At 40.4% G+C, this 25,805-nt stretch overlaps 2 protein-coding genes across 2 annotated transcripts in view; both read left to right on the forward strand.

Moving 5' to 3' along the window:
• LOC115727986 (disease resistance protein L6-like) overlaps positions 1-25,539 on the forward strand; it is a 449,825-nt gene extending 424,286 nt beyond the window's left edge. The window contains exons 6-8 of the mRNA XM_048278019.1: positions 24,733-24,837; positions 25,180-25,255; positions 25,379-25,539. Coding sequence (XP_048133976.1) covers positions 24,733-24,837; positions 25,180-25,255; positions 25,379-25,539 — 342 coding nt within the window. The remainder of the gene's footprint in view (positions 1-24,732; positions 24,838-25,179; positions 25,256-25,378) is intronic.
• On the forward strand, positions 760-1,784 carry LOC125314727 (cytosolic sulfotransferase 12-like). Its single transcript, XM_048277664.1, has one exon. The coding sequence runs from the start codon at positions 780-782 to the stop codon at positions 1,782-1,784; it is 1,005 nt and encodes a 334-aa protein (XP_048133621.1). The 5' UTR covers positions 760-779.
• Positions 25,540-25,805: the final 266 nt, after the last annotated feature.

Here is a 25,805-nt window from a genome sequence, read left to right on the forward strand (position 1 = left end):
TGATTGACATTTTTCCGTAATGAAATAAGTCAACTCAGACCAATGATGAGTTAAAGGACTTCACTGCATAATTTTAAAACGTTTATGTCTTAATTGACAAAAGTTAAAACATTTGAGACTTTTGCCATCCTCCGCGTATCTGCCTCGGCTATGGTTCTAACCAGTAAGTGAGGATTATCTGCTATCATTTCAGCGACCCGATTCATGTGGCGAATTAATTACATTAATGTGATATGAATTAATAAAAGCCTCCACCTGTATCATATCAAGAAAATGAAAAATTCTGTTGAGTTGCCACAAATAATTCCGAATAATTATCGATTGGTAGCATCATGACTATTACTGCATTTTTTTTTCTTGCGAGAAGTAGGCCGTAATCACTCATTTAGACTTAATACAATTGAATTGTTAAACAATTGATTGCAAATTTATCGGTGAGTTACCAACAAAATAATGACTTTAACGTACTTGTCCGTGGTAGATTATCATCTGTTTTCAAAATTTTCAAGTGAGCTTGTCTAGTAGTTAGCAAGTTACAAGAAAGCATTAATTATGCTACGCGTATGAAATGTTTTAGTTCGAATTTTGTAAAGATGTAATCAGAAAGCATTTAATTTATAAATTATATGAGACACCCAACACCATCTTCACATAAGATTTTGTTTCAAGTTTCAGACCATGTCCCAGCAATGATATTTCTCATGCAAGAATGCTCTATTTAAGAAACATCAACTAACTCTTCACTCCAATTCTCCACCTGCTCCACCACCACCACCACCATGCAAGCCTCTCAATCTCCTCCCCCAGACCATTTAAGGTACTTGCGAGACGACGACATGCCGCAAGCATTCAAGGATTTGCTCCCCTCTCTCCCTTTAGAAGAAGACTGGGTCGGCAACTCTCTCTACTTGTACCAAGGCTTCTGGTTCCCCTCTTGGCTGTTGAATGGCATCTTCAATTGCCAAAACCACTTCCAAGCTCACCCCTCTGACATCCTCCTCGTCACCAACCCGAAATCCGGCACCACCTGGCTAAAGGCCATCCTCTTCGCTCTTTTGAACCGTACCAAGTACTCCAACTCCGACTCACAACGACGCCATCCTCTCCTAACCCAAAACTCCCACGAGCTCGTGCCCTACTTGGAGCACAAGCTCTATATCGAGCAAGAAAATCCCGATCTCTCTGCTTTAGCATCCCCGAGGCTCTTCGCCACCCACTTGCCTTATTCCTCACTTCCCCAGTTGGTGAGCGACTCCAAGTGCAAGCTGGTTTACCTGGGTCGGAACCCTAAGGACACCTTCGTCTCAATGTGGCACTTCTTCAACAAGCTGAGGCCGGAAGAGAAGGGGCAGATTCTGATCCAGGAGTGCCTCGACAAGTTTTGTCGAGGGGTGACCCCTTATGGGCCTTACTGGGATCATGTGCTGGGTTATTACAAAGCGAGCTTGGAGAAGCCAGAGAAGGTATTGTTCGTGACGTACGAACAGATGAAATTGGAACCGCATGCTCATGTGAGGAGGTTGGCCGATTTCGTGGGGTGTCCATTCAGCGAAGAAGAACTGAGAGACGGGACGGTAGAGGGTATACTGAGGATGTGTAGCTTCGACAATTTGAGAGCATTGGAGGTGAATAAGAGCGGGAAGCTGTGGGATGGAGTCGACAGCAAGTGGTTCTTCAGGAGAGGCGAGGTTGGAGATTGGGTGAATTACATGAGTGCTGAGATGGGGGAGAGAATTGATGGTGTCATGGACGAGAAGTTGCATGGGTCTGGTTTGAAGCTTTGAAGTTGGGATAAATTAGGAGGAGTGTGCGGGCCATTGATGAAGCTTCGCCTCCATGGGGAGGTGCTTCAGGGTTGTGATTCCAATTGTTCATTTATTTGGCCAACATGTAGTTGACTAATAAAAAGCTGCCTTCTTCCTCACTACGAGCTTATGGATTTATCTTCTGTTCTTCTTTTCAATTCGTTTTGACTTTTGCTGTGTGATTTATAAACACACTGGTTCGTATTTGTATGTCGTCCGACAGATTGAGTTGCTAAACGAAGGATGTTCGTGTCTTGGAGAGAAAAGAAAAATCTCTCTGTTCTGTTTCGCTTCGAAGTGAACAGAACAACGTTGTGTCATGGAACTTTTATAGCGAAACAAAACTGTCATTTAGAATTATCCAGTTTGGTTGCTGTTGCTTCTTCTAGGCGGGCTTCCATCAATTTGTTTTGAGTTTCATACTTTACATGGTGCAATCAAGATGGCGTCATCTTGGACAATTGACAATTCAACCGCACTTACGGACGCCAAAGGTAAAAACGGCCAACTTGTCCCATGGACATGTGTGCCTTTTTTGGGACATTAGAACCGTAGATGTACATGTGTTCTGTTATGTGCCTTCCTTTGGTACGTTTTGGAAATTTAAGTTGTCCCACTGGACAAGCTTGTGTCTCTTTCGGTAGTTAGCAAATTTAGATAACAGGACACTAATCTGCGGCCCTTGACTTATGTGGAAGTTCAATATGGTGTTGGTAAAGAGGGATCGAACTATCAAGACTGACCGAGTAGCAGAAAATAGAGGCAGAGGAGGTGGTACTACTGATCAGAGGTGCTTCGAGCTTAGGAAGGAGTACCGCAAATGGAGGCAGAGGAAGGGGCATAGCTTCAAGCTCAGGAAAGGGACCGGCTACGAGTTCATGTACGCAGAGGTTCAAGCTCGACAGGAGCAAGTGAAGCTACCCAAGTACTTAGATTCTTAGTCTGGTACAATGGTTTTTCACAAATATTAAGTTGGTGAAGGATATAATTGAACCATCTTTCCTGTTAGTTTCTTTTAAAACAGGTCATGCAATAAGGCTTCAAAAGAACACCACTTACGCAAACTTTGCATATAGCGACAAAACTTGGTAACGGAGCTAGCAGATACAGCACCTTGTCTCTAGTTTTACTAGTGATTGCACGAGCTCTGACGTCTCGCCGAATAACGAAGATTTTCTCTTCCAAATGTTAGATTTGTGTTGTTCAACCCATCTTGGTTGCTTCCGTATGGCGATGGTGTAAAGGAAGCCGAACCTAGGCGTGCACCGCCAACTGGCAACACCGTAATTACTAGAGAAGGAATTTCTCGCATATGCTCAACACTGACGATGATAGGAAATCCAGCGATTAGCAGGTGATATTTTTCTTGATAGATCCCTTCTTATGGAATAAATGTGTGCTTAACCCTATTGGAGCTCTATTGATTCTCATAGTTTTATGAATTTGGCTTTACATTTTAGTATTCTAGACTTTGCCCTACTTCGATTTTCTTTGCTAATTTTATAGTCTCCCAAGGAATCTAAACTTGAACTTGTTGAAAAGTCTTGGGCGCTTCATTCAAAGTCTTCATGGATCCTAGTTAAATAGACCTATATCGTTTGAATGACAGCCTCCTTCATGGGTTGCTACTTGGTAATACAGGAAAAATAAGAAAAAGGAAATGTGGTCAAACAAAGAAAGCCATGACATAATTTGAATTTATTTCTGATGAGAGGCTAAACATTGGTAAGTAATCGATTGCAATTTACAACTCAAGTCGTCAGCTCCGTAAATGCCCCGAAATCACATACAAGACGATATTACCTTTTCTTAATTGGTTGTCTAGCCCGGTGGCAGCAGTTCAAAAGGGAGAGAAATCTAATTTACAAACAAGCTGAGATTGTCACGCCCCGCACCCATCGGAACGCCAACATCCCATCTCGGTCATTAAGTTGTGACGTCGCGGGACGCGTCATCGACCCATTTAAAATTTTATCTTTTAATTAAACGTACATAGAAGCGATTTACTTCCCCAGACAAATACAACCATAAGGATGGACAATAAGACATCCCATCAATCCACATCAACAGAAGTCTATTTTATTAATAGTTATTTGTTAACCTTGGGAAGTACGTTTATACACATAAGTCCCACTTCAAAGCTACTTCATACAATCCTCAGAAGTACCGGATCGGGGTTAGGGGTTAACTCTACTCCCAGCTACTCCAAAAGAGATCCACATTCTTCTCACGACCAAAACTACTCTTCCAAGTTAAGAGCCTGAAAATTGGTTAATAACAACGGGTGAGATATAAAATCTCAGCAAGTTAATGGTCTAAGCCTCGATTAGGAGGTCAACTCATCTTGGATGTATTTAGAACCTACAATGCAACATAGTATATATGTACGAGTATGCTACCACTTGATCACAGGCAACCTTTCTTGCCTTAGCACGTGTCTTGCACGTTACAACTCATTATAAGCAACATATTACGATAAACAAATGCATGATCAAAACATACATCACACTCTCATGCATAATGCGCTCAAGCATACTCTTATCATTATGACCACTCATGGCACACCCGTCTTTCTACGGGGGTCATTCGGCTTATCCGGGAATTCTCATACCGATACAACTCTCATGTCATGTATGCGGTAAATAAATTACACGTGATCAAATATGTGGTAAATAAATTGTACGTGACCAAATACTTAGCAAATAAATTGCACGTGACCACATACTTAGTAAATAAATTACACGTGACCAAATACTTAGCAAATAAATTACACGTGACCACATACACACAATTCAATCACCATCCTTGTACATTGCCAATCAATTTATTACAAAAGCCAATTTATATGGTTATTCCCATTAGCGACTTCACAGTTTAATATTAGATGCTACACAAGAGCACATTAATAAATATAATGTCTAACTATCGAAAATTAATCCAATTTATTAGAAATTAATAATTCTGAAATAACCCGATAGCTTACCATAAAATAACGATAGCTTATCACCAAAACTTCAATAGTTTATCGTCTAAACCTCGATAGCTTATCATCAAAATCTCGATAGCTTATCGCCAAAACCATCGCCTATTGTCCAAACCTCGATAGCTTATCATCCAAATTCGATAGCTTATCGTATAAAATAGCGATACCTTATCATATTTTTGATAACTTATCAAGCCCACTTATCACTTATCATGATAGCTTATCGATCAAGGTCAACTAACCCAACTAAGGTTAACTAACCCAACCATGATTAACAAAAGTAACTATGGTTAATTAACCTAACCATGGTCAACTAACCCAATTATGGTTAACTAATCCAACCATGGTTAATTAGATCAGTACTAACCATATTTAGACTAATCTAAACACATCCTAATCAAATTTAACATATTAATCAAGGAATTAGGGCGATAACTCACTATTTCGAATCCGGAAGCTTAGGTGCGTCGACAGCGGCAAGGGCTATGCATGGCTTGGTTTGAAATCGACACGGAATAACATCGGATGGCCGAATGAACCAAGTCTCCACCGATTAGCCTCTGTCCACCCCGGATCCACAAAATTTCATCAACCTTTTGGACAATCAACCCTCATATCCAAATAACCCTTGATCGTAAGGTCGAGTGGAGAAAATGGAGCTCAATTCACCCTACAAATGAGCTCAAACAAGCAATTTCTTCTCGGGCGCGCACAGAAAATCGAGAGAGAGAGCTCGGGATGGAGGGAGGTTTGGTCGAAAATTGCAAGAGAGAAAGAGAAAGGAGAGAGAGTGAATGAGATAATATCTCTGCTAGGCTTCTTAAACAAGCTTTGTTCAAGATAGAAACCCTTCCCTCCATTGGAGTGCTAATTGGTTTATAAGTAGCCATCTTGAAACGCTCAAGAATATCCTTGGCATACTTTTGTTGACAAACAAAGATACCATCCTCCGATTGTGTGACTTCAAGGCCAAGAAAATAATACATGAGACCCATGTCTGCCATCTCGAACTCACGAGTCATGGCCTCCCCGAAGTTACAAATCATCTCCCGACAATCTCCAGTAAATATGAGATCATCGACATATAAGCAAACAATGAGCAACTCACCATTCAAGCCAACTTTGACATATAAGGTATGCTCATACGGACAACAAATAAAACCATGATGCATGAAATAAGAATCAATTCTGGTATACCAGGCTCGTGGTGCTTGTTTGAGGCCGTAAAGAGCTTTCTTCAATTTATAGACTAAGCCCTCTTGTCCTTCCTTGATATAGCCCTCTGGTTGATCCACATACACCTCTTCCTCAAGTACGCCATTGAGAAATGCGGACTTGACATCCATTTGGTGTATTTTCCAACACCTTTGAGCAGCCAAAGCAAAAATCATGCGAATAGTATCCATTCTTGCAACCGGAGCAAATACCTCAAAATAGTCAATCTCGAGTTTCTGTTTATAACCCTTGACTACAAGGCGAGCCTTCAACCGATCAACATCGCCATTAGGCTTATACTTGGTCTTATAGACCCATTTCACGCCGATGGACTTCTTGCCTTCGGGAAGAGACGTGAGTTCCCACGTATCATTCTTCTCGATCGCATGTATCTCATCGTCCATAGCAGTAACCCAACCATCATCTTGGGAAGCCTCTTTAAAGTGTGTCGGATCACAATCTGCAAAGAGAGCAAAATTGATAATTTCTTCATCGGAGGGATCATCATCTTTCGACAAAGCACAATCCCTCAAACGAGCAAGTAACACTCGTTCTCGCCGTGGACGTGAGGATGTTTCGACAATATTTTCGACAAGATTGTCGACATAATTGGATTGAGTCTCTGCTGTTGAATTAGGTTGCATCAAACCCATTGCTGATTCGGATTGACTATATGAATTGGGTTGAACTAACTCCTCCTCATCGAGGACAAAGTGAAACTGCTTCTTTTCTTCCGTGTTCCACGTCCATTCAGCTTCCTCATCGAAAGTGACATCTCGATCGATAACCACCTTTTTCGTTACGAGATTATACAACCGATAACCCTTTGTCTCATTACTATAACCGAGAAAGATGCACTTCTCACTCTTCTCATCAAGCTTCTTGCGAAGCTCATTTAGAATATGGGCATAAGCAATACACCCAAACACGCGAAGATGTTGAACCGAAGGGATTCGACTACTCCACACCTCCGCTGGAGTCTTGAACTCAAGACCTTTAGTAGGACATCGATTCAACAAATAAATAGCATAGGCAACCGCCTCCGCCCCGAAATGTTTAGGCAAATTTTTGGAATGGAGCATGGTACGTACCATATCGACAATAGTGCGGTTTTTTCTTTCGGCTACTTCGTTACGTTGAGGAGTATACCGTGCTGTTAATTGATGCTTAATGCCGTACTGCTTGAAGAAACCATCTCCAACCAAGTATTACGTGCCACGATCGGTTCGAAGAATTCGAATTTTGTGCCCACTTTGTTTTTCTACATAGGCTTTGAACTCCTTGAAAGCATCGATGGCATCTAATTTTTGCTTCAAGAAATAAACCCATGTTTTTCGACTAAAGTCATCAATAAAGGTAACAAAATACCTGTACCCTCGATTCGACGACTCACCGAGCGGTCCACATAGGTCGGAGTGTACTAGCTCCAACGGCCTTGAAGCTCTCCATGATTTTCCCGAAGGGAAGCTTTCTCTGCACTTTTTCCCAATAACACATGGTTCACATATCTCCTTCGCGGAAGAAATTTCGGGTAATCCACGTACCATCTTCTTTTGAGACAACGGCTTCAAGCTGTCGAAATTCACATGCCCGAACCGCTTGTGCTAAAGCCATGTCGAATCTTGCACTGAGGCACTAAAGCATGACGTAGCATAATTAATATACAAAGGAAAAAGTGGATTTCGAGCCATTTTTACCTTTGCAATCAGCCTTCCTTCGCCATCACGAACCGTGCAAAGTTCATCCTTAATGGTCATGTGATAGCCTCGCTCGGACAACTGTCCCATGCTTAGGAGATTTTCTCGAAGACCGGGTACATAATGGACGTCGGAAATGTTTTGAACCGACCCAGCTTTTGCCTTGATTTTAATTGTCCCCTTTCCCATGATAGGAACTACGGTATTATTTCCGAACCTCACCTCCGAACGAAAGGTGTCATCGAATTTCGAGAACAATTCATTCTCGCCACACATGTGATTGCCGCTTCCGGTGTCTAAGTACCAAACATTCTTCCGGTTCTCCACCGCAGAATTACACGTGAATAAAAGAGCATTATCTTGCTCACCGTCACCATCGACATGTCTATCGACGGATCTTGCTACATTTGCATGAAACTTTTGGCCACCGGTCTTCCCGCTTCGACATTCGGATTTATAGTGCCCATATTTTTTACAATTAAAACACTGAATGAAGGACTTATCTTTTCGTTGTGCGGCATACTTCTCGTGTCGCTTTGGATCTTTCTTTTGATTAGAAAGATTCTTCTTTTCATCGGGCAACACCAACTGGCTTTGTAAAGCTTCCTCCACCGTCTTGGATTCTCCTTGAGTCGCTGCTCGTGCATTTGGAGAGAGCCCACCAACTCATCGACCGACAAGATGGAGAGATCACGTGACTCTTCGATTGAAGTCACAATAAATTCGAACCGCAAAGTTAGAGTCCGAAGTATCTTTTCAACAATCTGTTGATCAACAATAGTCTCACCATTGACCTTCATTTGATTGACAAGAGCCAATGTCCGTGAGAAATAGTCAGAAATGGACTTCGACGTTTCCATCCGAAGGAGCTCGAATTGTCGACGAAGAGTCGAAGCCGAACCTTCTGGACCTTCTCAACGCCTTTGTATATGTTGACGAGAGTGTCCCAAGCTTCTTTTGCCATCTTCGAATTCGCCACTTTTTCAAAGATTGACGAATCTATTGCTTGAAAGATATAAAAGAGAGCCTTAAGATCTTTCTTACGATTTTCTTTTAGCATCTTCTGCTCCTCCGTTGTCAAATCTGCCGGCGCTTTTGGCTCCACGAATCCTTCTTCTATAATCTCGGTCGGCTCCCGAAACCCGAATAGCACCTCCATCTGGATCTTCCAATGCTCAAAATTCTTCCCATCAAACCTTGGGATTTAAGGTTGGACCATCCCGGCACCACTCATAGAAGCCATCTCACTCAAGAGTAGATTTCACAAAACTTAGCCAAATCGGCTAAACCGGCCAAACCGGCTCTAATACCAAATGTTGGATCTCGGAGGCGCAAGCACTCGATACCGAAAGGTTTGAAGAAGGAAATTTGGAAATGAAGTTTATTCACTCATGTTTTAAATGATTACAAGGCACATCTATTTATAAGCTTAAGATGTGACTCTACGTCTACTTTAGACACACGAACGGATACGTCTAGATTCATAACATTCAAAGCTATCTTGAAAGACTAGCAACAATAAATATATATAATCTCCTAGTTAACAACTCTCTAGATTCCAAGTATCAAGGTGAACTTGGGTTACGAAGAGTCTCCTTGATACCCGAAAAGTCTTTTGAGGTTTCCAACACTACCTCCGTTTGCCTTTAGGTACTTGAGTGACTGCTCTTATTACCAGAGATTGGTTTGTCGTCGTGTTCCACACAAACTGTTTGTCGAAATTCCTGACTAACCTCATTCTCGGAAACCCATTTTGTTGTTCTTTATGGGTCCCAGTTTTCTATGACAGACCTTTGTTTCGACCTCTCGAAAGCATTGTTCTGTGTTATCTCTTTGCCTTTATTTATTATTATTTTTGGGGTTTTGACGTCAAATGTGTTGAGAGTGTCCTGCAGGAGAACGACTACGGCGGGCGATGATATCTCCATGGAAAGTAGCAAGCTGAAACATCAGAAGATGGACAAAGATGACCGATGTGATGCCATTAGTAGTCTGCCAGCGTCGGTGCTCCTTCATATTCTGTCCTTCCTGCCCATGAGAGACGCCGTAAGGACAGTGATGGTCCCGGGATTCCGTTACCTCTGGACTTCTACCCGCCACTTATCTTTCGATCACTGTGCTTACCACGACTGCAAGAAGAAGAACTCTGTTTTTAAAGTTGACGATAGATTCGTAAATTTTACCGACCATGTGCTAACCCTGCACGAGAACCCCACAATCGATTCGTTCCGTCTTAATTTGAACTGTGCGCCTGAGGTGTATCCCGGTGATCCTGAATATGAGGACTATGCAAGAAAGTCGAACAAAATCTGTACATGGATTCATTTTGCAGTGAGGAGAAAGGTTAAGTTCCTCGATTTGAACTTCTTAGGGTGTACCTGGGAGATCCCATACGAGATCCCATACGATCTTTACATGTTGCCCAGCATTGTTCTCAGGTGTAGCTGCTTAGTAGAGCTGAAGCTCGCTTTCTGTGCGGTTGGACCAGTGGGACGGGTACAACTACGGTCGCTTAGGAAATTGTTTATGAAACAAATTGAATTAATTGACGGCAAATTGGCCGACATACTATCTGGTAGCCCGTTGCTAAAAGAATTGTCTCTTGAAGATTGTGATGGCCTCTACGAGCCCAAATTCTGTAGTGGCCCATCTATTGAAGAGTTAAATTTGGTGGACTGCGGCAGACTGGCAAAGCTTGATCTTGCACGATCGGATATAAAACGTTTAACCATTGATCGGGGTGGGCATCTGGAGCTAGTTTGTCCTAATGTGAAGATTCTGAATATTGTTGGGAATATAGAGTATGTCAAGGTGACCGGTATGTCATCACTGGTTGATACGTCCCTCTGCTTCGGTCGCTATTCTACATTGCCGTTCGGGGAATATTGTGAGTTCGGATCGCTTACGGATAAGCTCAGCCGTAGTCCTTATTTTATGCCATGCGATTGGTGTATACCGGTATGGTTTCCCTCCTGTTGCTCTGACCTAATTTGTCTTGCTTTGAGGTACTTGTGAATGATTTGGGTACCGATCATTCGGGTAAGGAGTTTAACTATTTGTTTGATACGATATTCTCTCATTCCAATTGTCCTAAAAATTTGAAGAATGGAAGTTGGGTGAACTGATTTTGAATGGATATATTCGAAATGGCAAGTGGTCGTGCCGTTTCTCTGCTTTGGCTTCCGTGTTCCGTTGCTTTTTTATGCTTCGATTGATGAGGTAATGTCCTGAATGAAGAGTAAAAGAAAATATTATTCACTTAGGCTGGGTTCTTCTTTTAATTATGCGCACCTAAACTTTTATACAGCGGCCGTTGCATCTGCTGGCCCATGAACTTTGAGCAAATGTAAACTATTATCCATAACCCACTCATGTAACCGAAAACTACAACTTGTTTGGTGCCTGTCTTCCTTTGTGTCCCCATTTGCCTCGTGGCATTTTGTAGACGATATTGTTTTCATTTTTAATGTGACATCTATTACCATTTTAAACGTGCATATCCATGCTCTTATGATTTGTCTTTCTAATATCGTACATAATCTGATTAATTTCTTGACAAGACTCTAAATTCAATTGGTATCATACTAATTCATTTCAGTCACTCCATAAATGCACATGCTCTCGAGCATCCACAATGTATGTCCTGTACTAATTTTCATTTAAAGTGGGTCCAATTTATTCTTTTTAAATTAGGTATTAACTATGTGGGAGCTGACAAATCAGCCATGCCCATCTTTCGGCTGGAAGCATGTGACACTTCAATTGCCTTTGAGAAAGGAGTACCTCCCTGGCATTTGTAGCTTGTTAAGGAACTCTCATTTTCTTGAGACACTCACTATTTATGTTTATCCTGTAAGAGATGCCAATGAATCTGAGGTATGAATGCTTGAACTATAAAATCTTATTGGAATATTCGAATTTGGAAGTAATGGAGATTGAAAAGTTGCTTTAAAATTTTAGCTTGCCAAAGCAGGGTGGAAGCTTGCATTTGAGTTCAATGGCTTTAGTTACTGGAGTTTAGTGGACGGCACACTTCCCTGCCTCGAGCACCAACTTAAGCATCTTAAGATATATGGTTATATACTGGAGCCTGGTGTCATTGAGCTCATTGAATTTCTACTTAAGAATGCCCAGGTCCTGGAGAAGATGGAGATTTCTACCAGGAAGACTCTGCAGCGAACATGTAGCAATTACATGTGTTACAGTGACATTGGCCATCCATCAAAGGATTATTGCACATCAGATGCGCTGCTAGAGTTTTCACAAAAGTTGTTAAGTTTCCCAAGGGCCTCAACACGTGCAGTAATACACTTGGGTTAGATACTAGTATTGGGATTGTGTTCACCCCTTTCTTTTGGAAACCCTTGATGATTCTATGTCAGGCATGTCTCACATCCGGTAAGACTTTACAAAAGCAGTTGGCCTTCTTGAAGTATCCCCTTTTGCCTCAGTCCTACGAATTCGCAACATCTACTACTCTGTACTGGCAGCTTTATGAATATTTTGATAGTGGATGTGTCCTTTTTCGTCAAAGAGTGAATCTCTTAACAACCTTTCTTTTCAAATTCCCAGCTCTTGCAAATAGTTTGGCTAACTTTTTGCAGCGTAGAGATTCTTGAACAATCTCTTGATACCAGTTACAAACTGTTGATTAGTAGTCTTCCCTCTTGTGGCTTCTGTTTCTCTAATTGGTTTTTCGTTTTAGAGGCTGCCGATGTTTCACTTCTCAGCTTTAGCTATCATTTCTTTGTCTTGAAAGGAAGCCAATGCAGGTCAACATTCCTGATTTCCGCCCTGGAATGATTAGTATATCAACATCATATCAGTACAATCCGTGGCTACTGTATAGATTCCGTAAAGTATAGAGTTGTGCGGTCCTCAAGTGCGCATCAATTCCGTGTGCTCCTCTTACTAATTAACAAGATCATGTCGCTTATTTGACGCCTGAGAATTCTTTTTTTCTTTTTAAATAATACAATTATCCAAACCTTTCAGCTCATTATTCCTCACGAATGATGTTAGAGCTCAATGGAAAACCTTTCTTTCACGAGAAAATCGGCCATATATATGTACTCTAGGTAATTTGGTAATCGACCCATTGTCCTACGAATTGGGTGAAATCAGTGCAACTGTGTGTGAATCTACTTATCTCCTCCTTTCGCAGGTAGTTTTCAACGAAACTTTTCATGGTAACATGACCATTGAGCGTCGGTCGGTATACATACTTACGCCCTGCGGACGTCTGCTGCTCGATCTATTGCATAGTCCTTATTTTTTTGAGAAAAATTCTCGCATTGACATGACAAATGCTCGTCTATCGAGGAGATTTTCAGCACATTATTGGGTGTGGAACTAGATTGCAACTCGTAAGCTATTTGGCTCAACTAATCATGTGCATAAACAATTTATATTAATTTTATAAAACTATACCTTCAATTGATAGTCCGCCATCTTAAGAATTAAATCTACTACGAAAAACATGTCGGAGTTTGTGTGACCATGTATTCCTCAGTTACCTAGGATAATACAAGGTGTAATTACTGTCTAATTTCTTATTTCCTTCCCTCTATCACCTTGATGTCCTTTTTGTACATATGGCATATGCCAAATAGTAAAGTAAGCAATACTTGCTCATGAGGTTATTTAATCATTGAGTCATCTATGGAACGCTATATATAATTCTTTGAAGGTGAGATCTTCGTTCATTTCTAGGAAATGCAACCTTGGATTTGTGGGGTAGCACATATCCAATCAAGCCAAAAAGAAAAAAAAAATTGAGAATTTATCTGAATGGCAGGAGATTTGTCTTTATGTTCTTTCAAGGAATCTAAAAATTTGAATTTGTTGAAAGGTCTGGCGCACTTCATTTAAAGTAATCATCGGTCTTAATCAAGTGGTACAATCCACATTGGCATGACGTATGCGCTTAAAATAAAATGATAAATTATTGCTGGATTAGTTGGCAAGTCGGATCATTATGACCAGAAAAGATTCTAAAGGAGATAGCAGACATTCAAGACGGCCCAAGACAACAACCCCTTAGAAAATTGTTCATTAATTAAATGTCCATCAAGCTAAATAATGAGCACTATCTTCTAACCTAGATATATCTCAACTAAATAAGAACCATAATCATTCCTTGATTGGTTTTGTCCACTTCCACTAAACTAGCATATAATATTTGTGCGGAAATGCCTCGAACCAGCCACGGGCCCACTGTATTGTCATCTTCTTCATTCTTTGAATCCAGAAACGCGCATTAGGTATGCCGGATCATGATACGGCGAAGCTAGAGTTAATTTGTTCACAGTTCAACGAAAATAGCGTGTTAATTTTTCATTGGAAATAGAAACATGTCTCCTTGCGACAGTATCATATCATATCAAACTTGGGAGCAAGATGATTTTTGAACATTTGTTTCATGTAGTGTTTTTATATTTCTTTATGTTTAAATATTGGTCTAGATCGTTTGACCACAGGTCTTACATACTCTTTACATACATCTGCCCTCTCTCCACATATCGATTTAATTTTTTGGGTTCTAGGAGATTTCAATGCGATTTTACTTTACCTAATCCTCACAATACTCAATGAAATTGTGATCGCCCACAAGCCGATGCCACAACCACATTTGTCGCCCCTCCCTCCTTTGAAGACCGGCTTCCTTTGTAGCGAGCTTGGTGTCTCCACCACTTTAATTGAGCTATCGATGTGGCTGCCCCTAGATGTGGAGGATCGACGGTCATGCTTCCGGGCGACCTCGATTCTAATGTCCAGGCTTGATTTTCCGCATACAAACACAGAGAAGTTCGAGAATGAAAAGATGGAAAAGAGAAAAGAAAAGAAATATCATATCATGGACTTTTGGAGGGATAAATTGAAAACGTAAATTTATGCCCTAATTTATAGATGATCTCACTATATGCGAAGCGTGCGTGCTTAAGTTTATCATTTTGTGGACGGAATAGCAAATGCAGGTGGGCTGAGGGACAACGGATTCACATCCAACAGAAATCGTTAAATCTTTTATTTGGAAGAAGATTCGTATTATCTTTGGGGTCAAATTAACCTGGTTCAATTGACCAAGAATAGGACCCTTGGAAGCCTACTTCCACGGTGAGAAACCCCAACTTCAACGTGTTACCTTTGGGGGATTTCATTATCTTAAAATAAGCTAAAATATATCTCTGAAGATAAACATGAATATCCATTGGAAAGGAAAATACATTTGTTATTTCATTCTTTACTAATTTGAGCCAAATCTCCTATTAAATTTGGACTCTGCTTATTAGTTTTCCTTATCTTTCCAACACTTCCCCTTCAAGCTAGGGCAAAGATGTCATCGGAGGTCTACTTGGTCATCACACGCTGAAAAGCTTTGGTGGAAAGCGCCTTAGTAAATTTGTCAGCCAATTGATTTTCACTTTTAAAGTTTGGAGTCTTAATTGTCTTATTTTAAACTTTTCTCACGGATATAGTGAGTTGACCTCTATATGCTTAGTCTTTTCATGAAAGACTGGATTAGAAGCAATATAAATTGGTGCTTGATTATCAAAGAACAATTTCAAAGGAGATTGAAGCTTATTAAGGTCCAAATCCTACACCAGTAAACGAAGCTAGACTATTCACACTTGGTTGAAGTCATGTCCTTTTTCTCAGCTTCTGCATCTGATCTAGCTATCATGCTTTGCTTTTTGCTCTTCCAATTGACCAGCCTTATAGGCTGCTTGATGCTACGATGCTAGTCATATGGGCCACATCGATCAATTTACTATTTTGCAAGTCAATCGATTGATGCTACGACTAACTTTTTTTTAGATTGGACTGAACTCAATATAGCTTTTTAGGAATCCAAATGAAGTGTGGGTAACTTGAAAAACTAAGTGATTCAACTGAAGAAGAGGCGAGCGACCGTGTGCCTGGAGAGGAGATGATTTGGAGGCCAAAGGAGAGATCGGGGACATCCACTGTTGGACCTAGGCAGATGCTAAAATCACAGATAGAGACGCGTGAAGGGTCGACATCGTCCACGAAACGACTCCACCTACAATCACATTCGCAACCTTTTGCTCATCTTTTTGGGCTTTTTCTCTCTTGTGGTTTAGGTCAGCAGTGTCGGTAGAAGATGATGGGAATTTCAGTGAGGAGAGAGAGATGGCATCTGATGGAGAGAGAGAGGAGAGGAAGGACAAGAAAATTTTTGGTTTCTCAGAAGTTGCTCAGAATTTTCAATTGTGGTTCATCTTTATCTTTTGGCACGCAGTGGACTTTTGTCAGTCTTGAGCGTCCCCAACACCACGCCCCACCCCCTTTCTTAGGTGGAGTGGGCAGCTCACCAGATCGAAAAAAATTAAGGATGTAAACTCAACTGATGTCAAATTTACAAATGATTCAATCCATCATATTGATACTTTAAAAGCTCGATTGTCAAATAATAACGCTATTAAGAACTGATTTGACAATTTACTCCCGATTCGTGCATGTCTATGCTCGAATCATATGTCCGTGACAGTGCGTAACTACACAACGCTCATCGAGGTAAGAACCGACCTAAAAAACGCATGAAAGACGAGGTGAAACCCCGGAAGGTAGATGGGTGCATTTGTTGTCAACATTTAAATTATAAAAGTTGCGGGTATTATTTACTCTAATTTTGAGCAAATTAGAAATTAAAAAACTTAAATTGAGCATCCAAGAGATTTTTTTAATGTGTTTCTACTGAACGACATTTCTCCGAAAGTTGCTTTCTAAAGCACAGTTTAGCAAATAATTTTTTTTCTTTTTCATGAAAGCACTTTAGACTAAAGTTTTTTCCATTTCCCAAAAGGCTTTTCACACCCTTTGGCTTGTTCATGCTGTGACCCACGACCCATTTATATGTAATAAAGACTCAGAATTTTTTTTGGGAGGAGCTATAGTTGGAACCAGCTAATGATGCCGCTCCAGGTGATTTTATTCTTCTTTTTATGCCCTTTTCCTGTTTCTCTCGGTTTCCCAATATGGTCAACCAAAGACTTCCCTCCGTGCTCGCCAACAAGTTGCAGTAATTGAAATTTCTGCCACGACCCATGTCGATTCCGGTTCAATTACGCCGGTCCAAAGTAGCCAATCGGGTCTTGTTCTTTTGACCTCCTAGTGGAAACGAAGAGCAAATTGCAATTCCAACGGGTGCAAAACTCGCAAACCCATGCGAAGGCACAACACGCATGAAGCGCACGCCGAGATAAACTCTACAAATTATTATCAAAGCTCAACAAGGCTTTGAAACTTTGTTTCCTCCCTAGACCAGACCAGACTAGAAAAAATCTCTCTTATTTTTGTAAGAAAAATCCTCACACTGGCATGACGGTCGCAGGTTGCCCGTCAGTATGAGGGGATTTTCAGCTCAATATTTGGTGTGAAACAAGATTGTATAAATGGCTTATATCTATTTGACGAAATAATACCTTGAACTGATATCCTACTATTTTAAGAATTAAAGTTTGTGTAACTTTATGTACTCTAGTTAACTAGGATAGTACAATATAATGGTTGTCTAATTTCTTATTTTCCTTTCCTCCGTCATTTTGATGCTCTCCGCAAAAACTAGAGTCAATAATGATTGCTTATGAGATAATCTATCTATAGAAACATCTATAGAACGCTACATATAATTCTAAGAAGGTGGGACCTCGGTTCATTTCTGAGAAATGCAACCCCGGACCTGTGGGGTTACACATACTTATCAAATCAAAAAGGAAGAAGAAAATATTTAAAATTGATCTAAATAGAAGTAGGTTTGCCTCTATAGTCTACTCTGGCGTGCGACGTGTGAACACAACATAAAATAAAAATTTGTTATGGAACGAACATAAAAGATTCTAAAGGAGACATCGGACATCGATGGTGGTTCAAGATGACAACGCGTTATAGAATTGTTCCTTCACCGAACGTCCGTCCATCCAGCCAAACGGATGAGCACTATCTTGTAACATCGACATGGTACAATGAGATAATGAACATAATCATTCCTTGACTAGATTTTCCCGTTTCCACCCAACTAACATACAATAGTTTTGTCAAAATCCAACTGGGCTTTAGCGAAGCTAAAAACAACGTTGTTTTGGGTGGCCTGCTATTGTCCATGTAAGTTGCCATATAAGATTCCGTCTTGAAAGAAATTATAATAGATAGTGCTTTGTTGCACTAATATAAGTTTGGGAGTTTCTATGAAAAAAAAAAAGAGTTTGAGATTTTGGCATCTCTATAGGTGTATTTTTGAGTTTTCTGTGGCAAAATTCCTAACGAAAATTCTTTACAAATTCCGTTTGGGGAGTTTTTACGAGCGACGGGGGAGTTAATTGCGTGGCGGGGTCCATAACGCTATGATTTTGGTTCCATTGGACCGTCACATTCTTCTTTTGTGATAGACTTTTGGACAGTGCGTTGGAAAAGTCTTAAATGGCGGTCCATTATTTAATTGCGCATTCGCCTTTATGGTTTTCCATTCCAAGGAGCCTAAAAAATCTGAACACATTGCAAAGTCGTCGATAGTAATAAAAGAGACCTATACGGTTTGAATGGGGAAAAGTAGTAAACAAGTCAAAAGTCTTTTATATTAATGTTAATTCAGTTTTGAATTTTTCAATTATATTAATTTAGCACTAAATATTTTCATATTGCTACCAACTTAGTCGATCCAATCAATTAGGCCGGACATCACCGACGTGAATCTCGGCGGTGCTACGAGACGTAGTCGGCACTAATGTGAGCAGATTTAGTACATCAGCTAGCAACAGGTTTATCGAATTGAAGACATCTGTAGAGATGGAGTCTTAGTGCGAGAGAGAGAGGGTACTAACAATCCCATAGAAATGATAATACGATTTGGCAGAGATTATGAGTACTTGGAGGTGGAGACCATAAAGTCTTATAAGTGGTCAGATAGAATGCGCGTTGATTTTGTTGGCATTCTTGGGGGGATGGTTAGTTCAGTCTTTGGTCTCCTCTTGGGACGACTTGTGTTCTTTTTTGGACAAACCTGGACATGGTCACACGGTCGATTTTATTTTATTTTTGGTAATTTGACAAAAATCATTCAATTTCAAAGAAAAACTCTGGAAGGCGTAGTGAGTCTCTTTCACGCCTAGTTTTCAATACAATGCAAAAGAGGAAAGATCAACGAGAGCATCTACTGGAAACTAGAGTTTGATTGGCGGATAAAAAGAAGTGTTGATTCCTTCATTAGTTATTGCCGAACTAAGAACAATCCCTAAATTAAGGACTACAATAGTGGTGGATTTATTTAACAAAAAATGAATGATTTGAATAGTATTTTTCTAAAAACGGTCGATTATATGAAACGTATTTCTATTGTCCACGAATATATTTAACCATAAATATTTGTCGATGATGAAAACATTTCTGTATTACTAATTATTTTTAGCGATATGTTTAAGATAATATTTTTTAAAATCATTCATTTATTTGTGAAGTAAAGTAGTCTAATACACATGACCTTTGATATCCATAAAAAAATTAAATAAAGAAAAAAAGCATGACCATTTCACTTTAGAGGACCCAAAAGACATGACAGTGAATGCGTTGAACATTCTGCACGATTCATGCCGCTGCACCGTTTCCACATGCTTACATGCCTCATCCCGTTCTCCCTTCTGCTATCCTACAAAAGTCCAAAATCTCTCTCTCCCCTCTCCTCCCTCCCTCCCTCCCTCTCTCGTTTGCCTAGTTGATATCCAAAACCTCAGCTCATTTCTCAGCTAGGCCACGCCACACAAACCTTTCTTCTTCTCTTCAGGTAAGATAGACATATCTAGAACTACCTATGGCAAACTCAGAGGCCGGAACCAGTGGTGATGTTGCACCAACATCAGGAGGTGAGTACCAAGTATTCTTGAGTTTCAGGGGGCCCGACACTCGTCATGGGTTCACCGACTTCCTCTACGATCGCTTGGTAGATGCCGGAGTCCATGTATTCAGAGATGATGATGAACTTCGAGTCGGCGAAGTGATTGGGGAGAACCTAAGAAGTGCTATCAATAACTCCATAATCTACATACCCATCTTCTCTCGGACTTATGCCTCCAGTAAATGGTGCCTCCGGGAGCTCGCACATATAGTGGACAACGTGTCTAAATCAGAGAATGAGAAGAGCATCCTTCCCATTTTTCTCGACGTGGAGCCCGACGATGTTAAACTTAAAACGCCAGTATATAGCACTGCTTTATCGGATCATGAGACGAAGTTTCCGGATGAAGTCGAGGCATGGAGAGCAGCTCTTGCAGAGGTAGGAAAAATCAAGGAATGGAGCGTGCAATCGAGGTAAAAAACTTTTAAGATCCCTACTTATTTCTTCCTCTGTTTTTTTTTTTTCCTGTTTTAGATGATACAACGCTGCGCTGTCAAATGATTTCTTGTAGTCTTTTTTTTAAGAGAAAATAGTGAAGATGATGACCAAAATAAAGTTCAGATTTTGCATTCACATCCGTTCACATTTACTCTTAATGGGGAAAAGGTGGAAAATATCAGACATAGCATCCGGTGCCCACTTAGTTTTATACATGTCCGAGTGCTCCTCAAGAAACACCAATTATATGAGGAAACTAAGATTCGGTCCAAAGAAAAAAAAATCAATAGAAGGGAGAGGATCCGGATAATATGTAAAGAACGACGGGGCTGTCATCTCGGGGACTCGAGCTCTGCAGAGCTCATGGCAGGCCCAAATCGAGGCCGGACGATCGTTGTTGACCACTGATCTGAGGTCGATGACGACGACGCGCAGGCCTTTGAGTGTTGTAGCCATGCACACGGAGGACTGTGAAAGAGAGAGAGGGGAGATGAGGTGTAAGGTGTCCTACAACTTCACGCCGCTACGAGCACTGGTACTGGACCTGCAGACAGATGCCGAGGACGGCGGCGGCTGAAGGTGGATGGTCACAGGTCAAGGAGAGTGGTGAGGGTCCTTTTGATAAGAAAGTTACGGCAACAGATGCAATTTAAAAAGCCTTGAAATAGTAATCACCAATATGATTTCTATGATTCGTCAATAACAACACATAATTTGGCTGTTCAATCATGAATTTAAATCTAACAGAGATTCCATATCAACAAACCAATTGTGTTCTTTTATAGCATGTGGGCCAATAGCTTCTCCAAAGTAAATGAGCTGTTTTTGCACAATGTTTTAGAGTGGGCGATCTCTTATGTTTTAGAGTGACCAACATGCCGCCTTGAGAATTCCGGATTTTTATCCAAAATGATGAAGATATTGGAAAGCAAACAGACAGGGCCTCTCCATTTTGTTTTGATATCGACAAAGAAGTCCACCTTAGATAGGTTAATTGCAAAATTAAGATTTTGACAATCTCACATCTGATGCATGCATATGAATTTAATCTAGTAACTAATTAAAGAGCTTTTGTGCTTTGCAGCCAAGCAGCTATTGTTAAATCAGTTGTTAAAGAGGTTTTGGAGAAGCTAAAGATAAAACAAAAATTGGTGACTGAATATTTAGTTGGAGTTGATGATCGGATAAAAGATTTGACAAAGTTATTGGATGTCAATCACGATGATGTGCGGATCCTTGGAATTTACGGGATGGGTGGCATTGGTAAAACAACTATTGCCAAAGTGATCTTCAATCAACTATGTTCTCATTTTGGAAAGTGTTGCAGCTTCCTTGAAGGCGTTCGAGAAAGGTCGATTAAGGAAGGCATAGCTCCGTTGCAGAAGAAATTACTATATGACATTGGTGGTTCTGAATCTGTAGAAAAAATTAACGATAGTGAAGAAGGAATGAGGAGGATTGAAGGAACACTCAGCAATAAGAAGGCCCTTGTTGTTCTGGATGATGTTGATAGGAAAGTACCCATTACGGATCTAATAGGAATTTCCAAATTAAATCGAGGATCTAGGATAATCATTACAACGAGAGACAAAGATATTCTGCAAGTTGAGGGATCCGAAGTTAAAATTGAACAGTATGAGATGCAAACGATGGATGAAGGTACTGCACTTCGTCTCTTTTGTTGGCATGCCTTTCGAAAAAAGTATCCTTCGGATGATTATCATCGGCTTTCAAGCGACATTGTCTCAAGTACCGGTGGACTTCCATTAGCTATTGAAGTCATAGGTTCATTACTTAATGGGAAAGACCAGGAAATTTGGGAAGAAACGTTGAAAAAGTTAAGGAATGTACCCGAGAAAAAGATTCTAGAGAAGTTGAGGATCACCTATGATGACCTAGATAAACATCATAAACAAATTTTTCTCGATATAGCGTGCTTGTTTTTCAATGAGAAGAAGACCGATGCAATTTACATGTGGACCGATTGTCAATTTTATCCTAAAGGAGGAATCAAAGTCCTTACCGATAGGTGCTTAGTAAAAATCATGGACAACGATAAGTTCCGGATGCACGATCAACTTATAGCACCTGGAAAGCAGATTGTTTGTGAAGACAGTCTAGATGACCCTAGAAAGCAGAGTAGGTTGTGGATTGCGGAAGAGGCCCTCCAAATAATAAGAACAGAAGAGGTAAGTAAGAAACGTCCCTTTTTCAAATAGAAGTTGTATATCCTAGGATGGAGGATTGTTTTTTCATTTAGGATCTTTATCATTTTTTTTCTTGCCCATTCAAGCTGTAAAACATAGTGGTTCGAAGTTGACAAACTTCTTTGCATCATTGCGAAATTTCACTTGCAGAGAAAGGACAAGGTTCAAGCGTTCTCCGTAACGATCCCAGAGATTACAAATGAAGACTTTGAAAGGTTCCCAAACCTAAGATTCCTTGAGTTACAAGACGGAACTTATGCTGGGGACTTTGCAAAGTGCCATTCAAATTTAAGATGGTTTTCTTGGAGATGCCCTCCTAAGAAGGATTTTGGGGAGAACAATTTGTATATGAATCGGCTTGTTGTTTGTAAACTTTACATGGTTCACTTCAAGGATGATTCAAAGGCATGGGACTTGATCAAGGTAAATTAAATCATTTATTTCTAGTCTGATAGTTCTTGTGTGCGATTGTTCTTACACTTAACATGCCATCAAATTTTACGGGGGGCACGAGATTTGAAAGTTCTTTCCATTTCTGATTGTAATGGCATTACGACAATCCCAGACATCTCTAAATGCTTGGGTTTAGAGAGGTTGACTATTTACCAATGCGGTAGTCTAAATAGAATTGAATGCTTCATTGGAAATCTACGGTCGTTGATTGAGCTGAAAATTGAAGGGTGCCAGGATCTTATAGATTTGCCTGAAGAAATTGGGGCACTAGTGAAGCTCAAGCACTTCTCATTGTTGAGATGCAGCAGGTTAAGAGAGCTTCCGGGCTCGATTGGGAATTTGACCTCATTGACAGAGTTAGACTTATCGTGCACGCGTAGTGCCAAACTCCATTGGAAAGTTAAGATCCAAGTACTTGTAATCTGAAACTTGAGAATTTTTCTTATGACAGACAAGGGAATAAGGGAACTTCCTAACTCCATTGAAAAGTTAAAGTCATTACGTATCTTGCGTTTTTCAGTAGATCCGAGATATGATCAAGAGAATCGTGATTGGCGGTTCCCTCGTGGCATCAACACGTTGGTAAATCTTGAAGAGCTAGATCTCTCTTGGTCCGGTGTTGTTGGTGGAGTTCCCTTTGGAATTGGAGAATTGTCATATTTAAGAATCCTAAATTTAGAACAGACCCGTATTTACGGAATCCCAATGTCAATCAGCATGCTTCATCACCTCGAAACACTAAACCTAAGAGATTGTCATGAGATTCAAGAGTTGCCGCAACTTCCTACCAGTTTGATCTATCTACATCTTAGCTCTGAATCATTGCTCTCAGTCCCTAATCTGTCGAACCTTACTAATTTAGTTGAACTGCTATTAAGTAATCGCAAATTTCTTGGAGAGAAATCAAAACCACTCACAGGATGCAACTTAAGGTGGATTGGGAGGTTACCTAGACTGAAAAAGTTAGAGCTGAATCTGCTAAACGTCCCTGCACCTCCAGACTTGGCTTCTCTTTCTCACCTGGAAGAGCTTTCTTTGTTTAGCCTAGACCTAGAAACCCTTGTGCAGCTCCCCTCCTCTCTGCTGAGATTGGATTTTCAATTCTTTAGCATAAGGAGGGCAGAGTTACTTCCCTCGTGTTTGACATTGAGAAATTTGTCGACATTAGAGTTCTATGGTGGTGAAGTGGAAGACATTCCACTCGATGGACTTCCACAACTGGAGGAGTTAATTATTTGCTCTTGCAAACGGCTTCAGAGATTATCCATTCCTTTGGAATTAAGGAAACTACGGCAAGCGAGTGTGTCATCTTGTCCAGAGCTAGTTGAGATACAAGTTGTGGGTCTTTCGGAATCATTGAAATCCTTCTACGTTTGTGAGTGCAAATCTCTGATAACCATAAGTGGTTTACCGTACTTGAAGAACCTGAAGAATTTCGCAATCCTGTGTTGCAACGTACTTACTACTGTTGAGGGACTTCAGGAGTTAGAGTCTCCATCATCCTTGGTAATCCGAGAGTGCCCATCATTGAGGAGGCGTGGAATCTCTTTGGAGAATTGCAGAGAGGAAATTCTTCTGGATACATCAGAGAAGGTATGACATCTTCTTCAGTAGATGTGTGTGAATGCATGGGTTTTTGAAATTTATTGGTTCTGATTTCAGTTTGCTGCCATATAAAAGTACAGAAACAGTTAAAAAGTTAAAATATTATTCTAAAATGCACATGGAAGAAAATTATATTTTTTAATCCAACGAAGGAAATTTAACAGAGATGATCTTCAACTAATGGTAATTGGGAAGTCCATTAGTGTTCCTTGCACACGTTCTTTTTACTTTGCAATTTGGTTTTGTCCAAATTAAATAAATACACAAAAAGTGTCATAAGATGTAATTTTTAAAGTGATTTCTCGTACATAATTGAGCGTTGATAATTGCGTATAAAGTGTGTCAATATTGGTGTCACAGCATTTAGCGATAATTGCCCCCTTGAATTTTTAACACGGTTGCATAATAGCCCGCGAAGACTGAAGGCAGGAAAAAGACCACAGCTTGGTGGAAAAAAAGAAGGTTTTGGAGGAGGAGCAAAGAATCTCCCAACGACGAAAAGGAAAAGGAAAAGGAAAAGAAAAAGGTGAGTGACTAGTGGAGACGATTGTGAGCTGATTCTCTTTTTTCTTATCTTGGGTTGCTGATGTTCGTCCTTACATTAGTCAATTATCTCCACTGCCGTTTGGAGTCGAATGAAAAGGAAAAGGAAAGCTGGTTTTGTAAATAATACATTAGAATGATACTGTCCCACGAGATGTTCCTCTTTATATTTGGAAATCGACTACCTAATTTTTATTCTCTTTAACCTCCTTTCTTTAGCGATCTGGGACTTTTACTTACAGTGGTTGAAGAGAAAGTGGTCCTTAGTTGGGCTTAAAAGAGGTTCATTTCGACGTTGCTGCGTTTTTGTTTTTGGTGGTGACAGGAGGTGGAGTTCAAGCTGGATTTGCTCGATGAAAAAGAATGGAGAACGGCCAGGGACATAGTCTTTGAATATGAAGGTATAGATCAGATGAAGCTTTCTTCTCGCCTCGGTCTCTCTATTTCTTGTGAAAGAACAAACCCCGAGATCTCAATATTTGACCGAGTCAATACGGAGTGTGAATCTCGCTACTTATGTGCAGGTAATTGTAGGATTTGCCAGAGCCAGAGCAGGAGCAACAAGAAGCTGACGGTGACCGGTGCCATAGATCCAGTGGAGCTCTTACGAAAGCTGAGGAAGCGGTATGACGCGTACATACTCTCTGTCAGACTGTACTGTGGCCCTTTTCCGTCGTTCATGTAGATTAATTTAATTGCAACGATCCCCATTGACGGGATTTTCACATAGGATAAGTATGTCGATAAGTACAGGTTTGAAAGTTTTAGCGTCAAACTTTTTTTTTTAAAGATAAATATGTTGCGGGGGTTAATATTTGGAGATTCTTGATGGTTTAACAAGCACCCGCCTTTGATAAATTGTGCAAAGCAGTCTTGATATTTATTATTTACTATAAATCCTCAAAAGAGGGAAATTGGGGTGGTAAATCAAGTTTCACGGCCCTCCAGCAC

This window comes from Rhodamnia argentea, chromosome 4, assembly GCF_020921035.1.
Source record: "Rhodamnia argentea isolate NSW1041297 chromosome 4, ASM2092103v1, whole genome shotgun sequence".
Lineage (NCBI taxonomy): Eukaryota > Viridiplantae > Streptophyta > Magnoliopsida > Myrtales > Myrtaceae > Rhodamnia > Rhodamnia argentea.

What these genes read in the sequence shown, in the direction of transcription:
- LOC125314727 (XM_048277664.1), top strand. Translation starts at nt 780, where the DNA reads ATGCAAGCCTCTCAATCTCCTCCCCCAGACCATTTAAGGTACTTGCGA.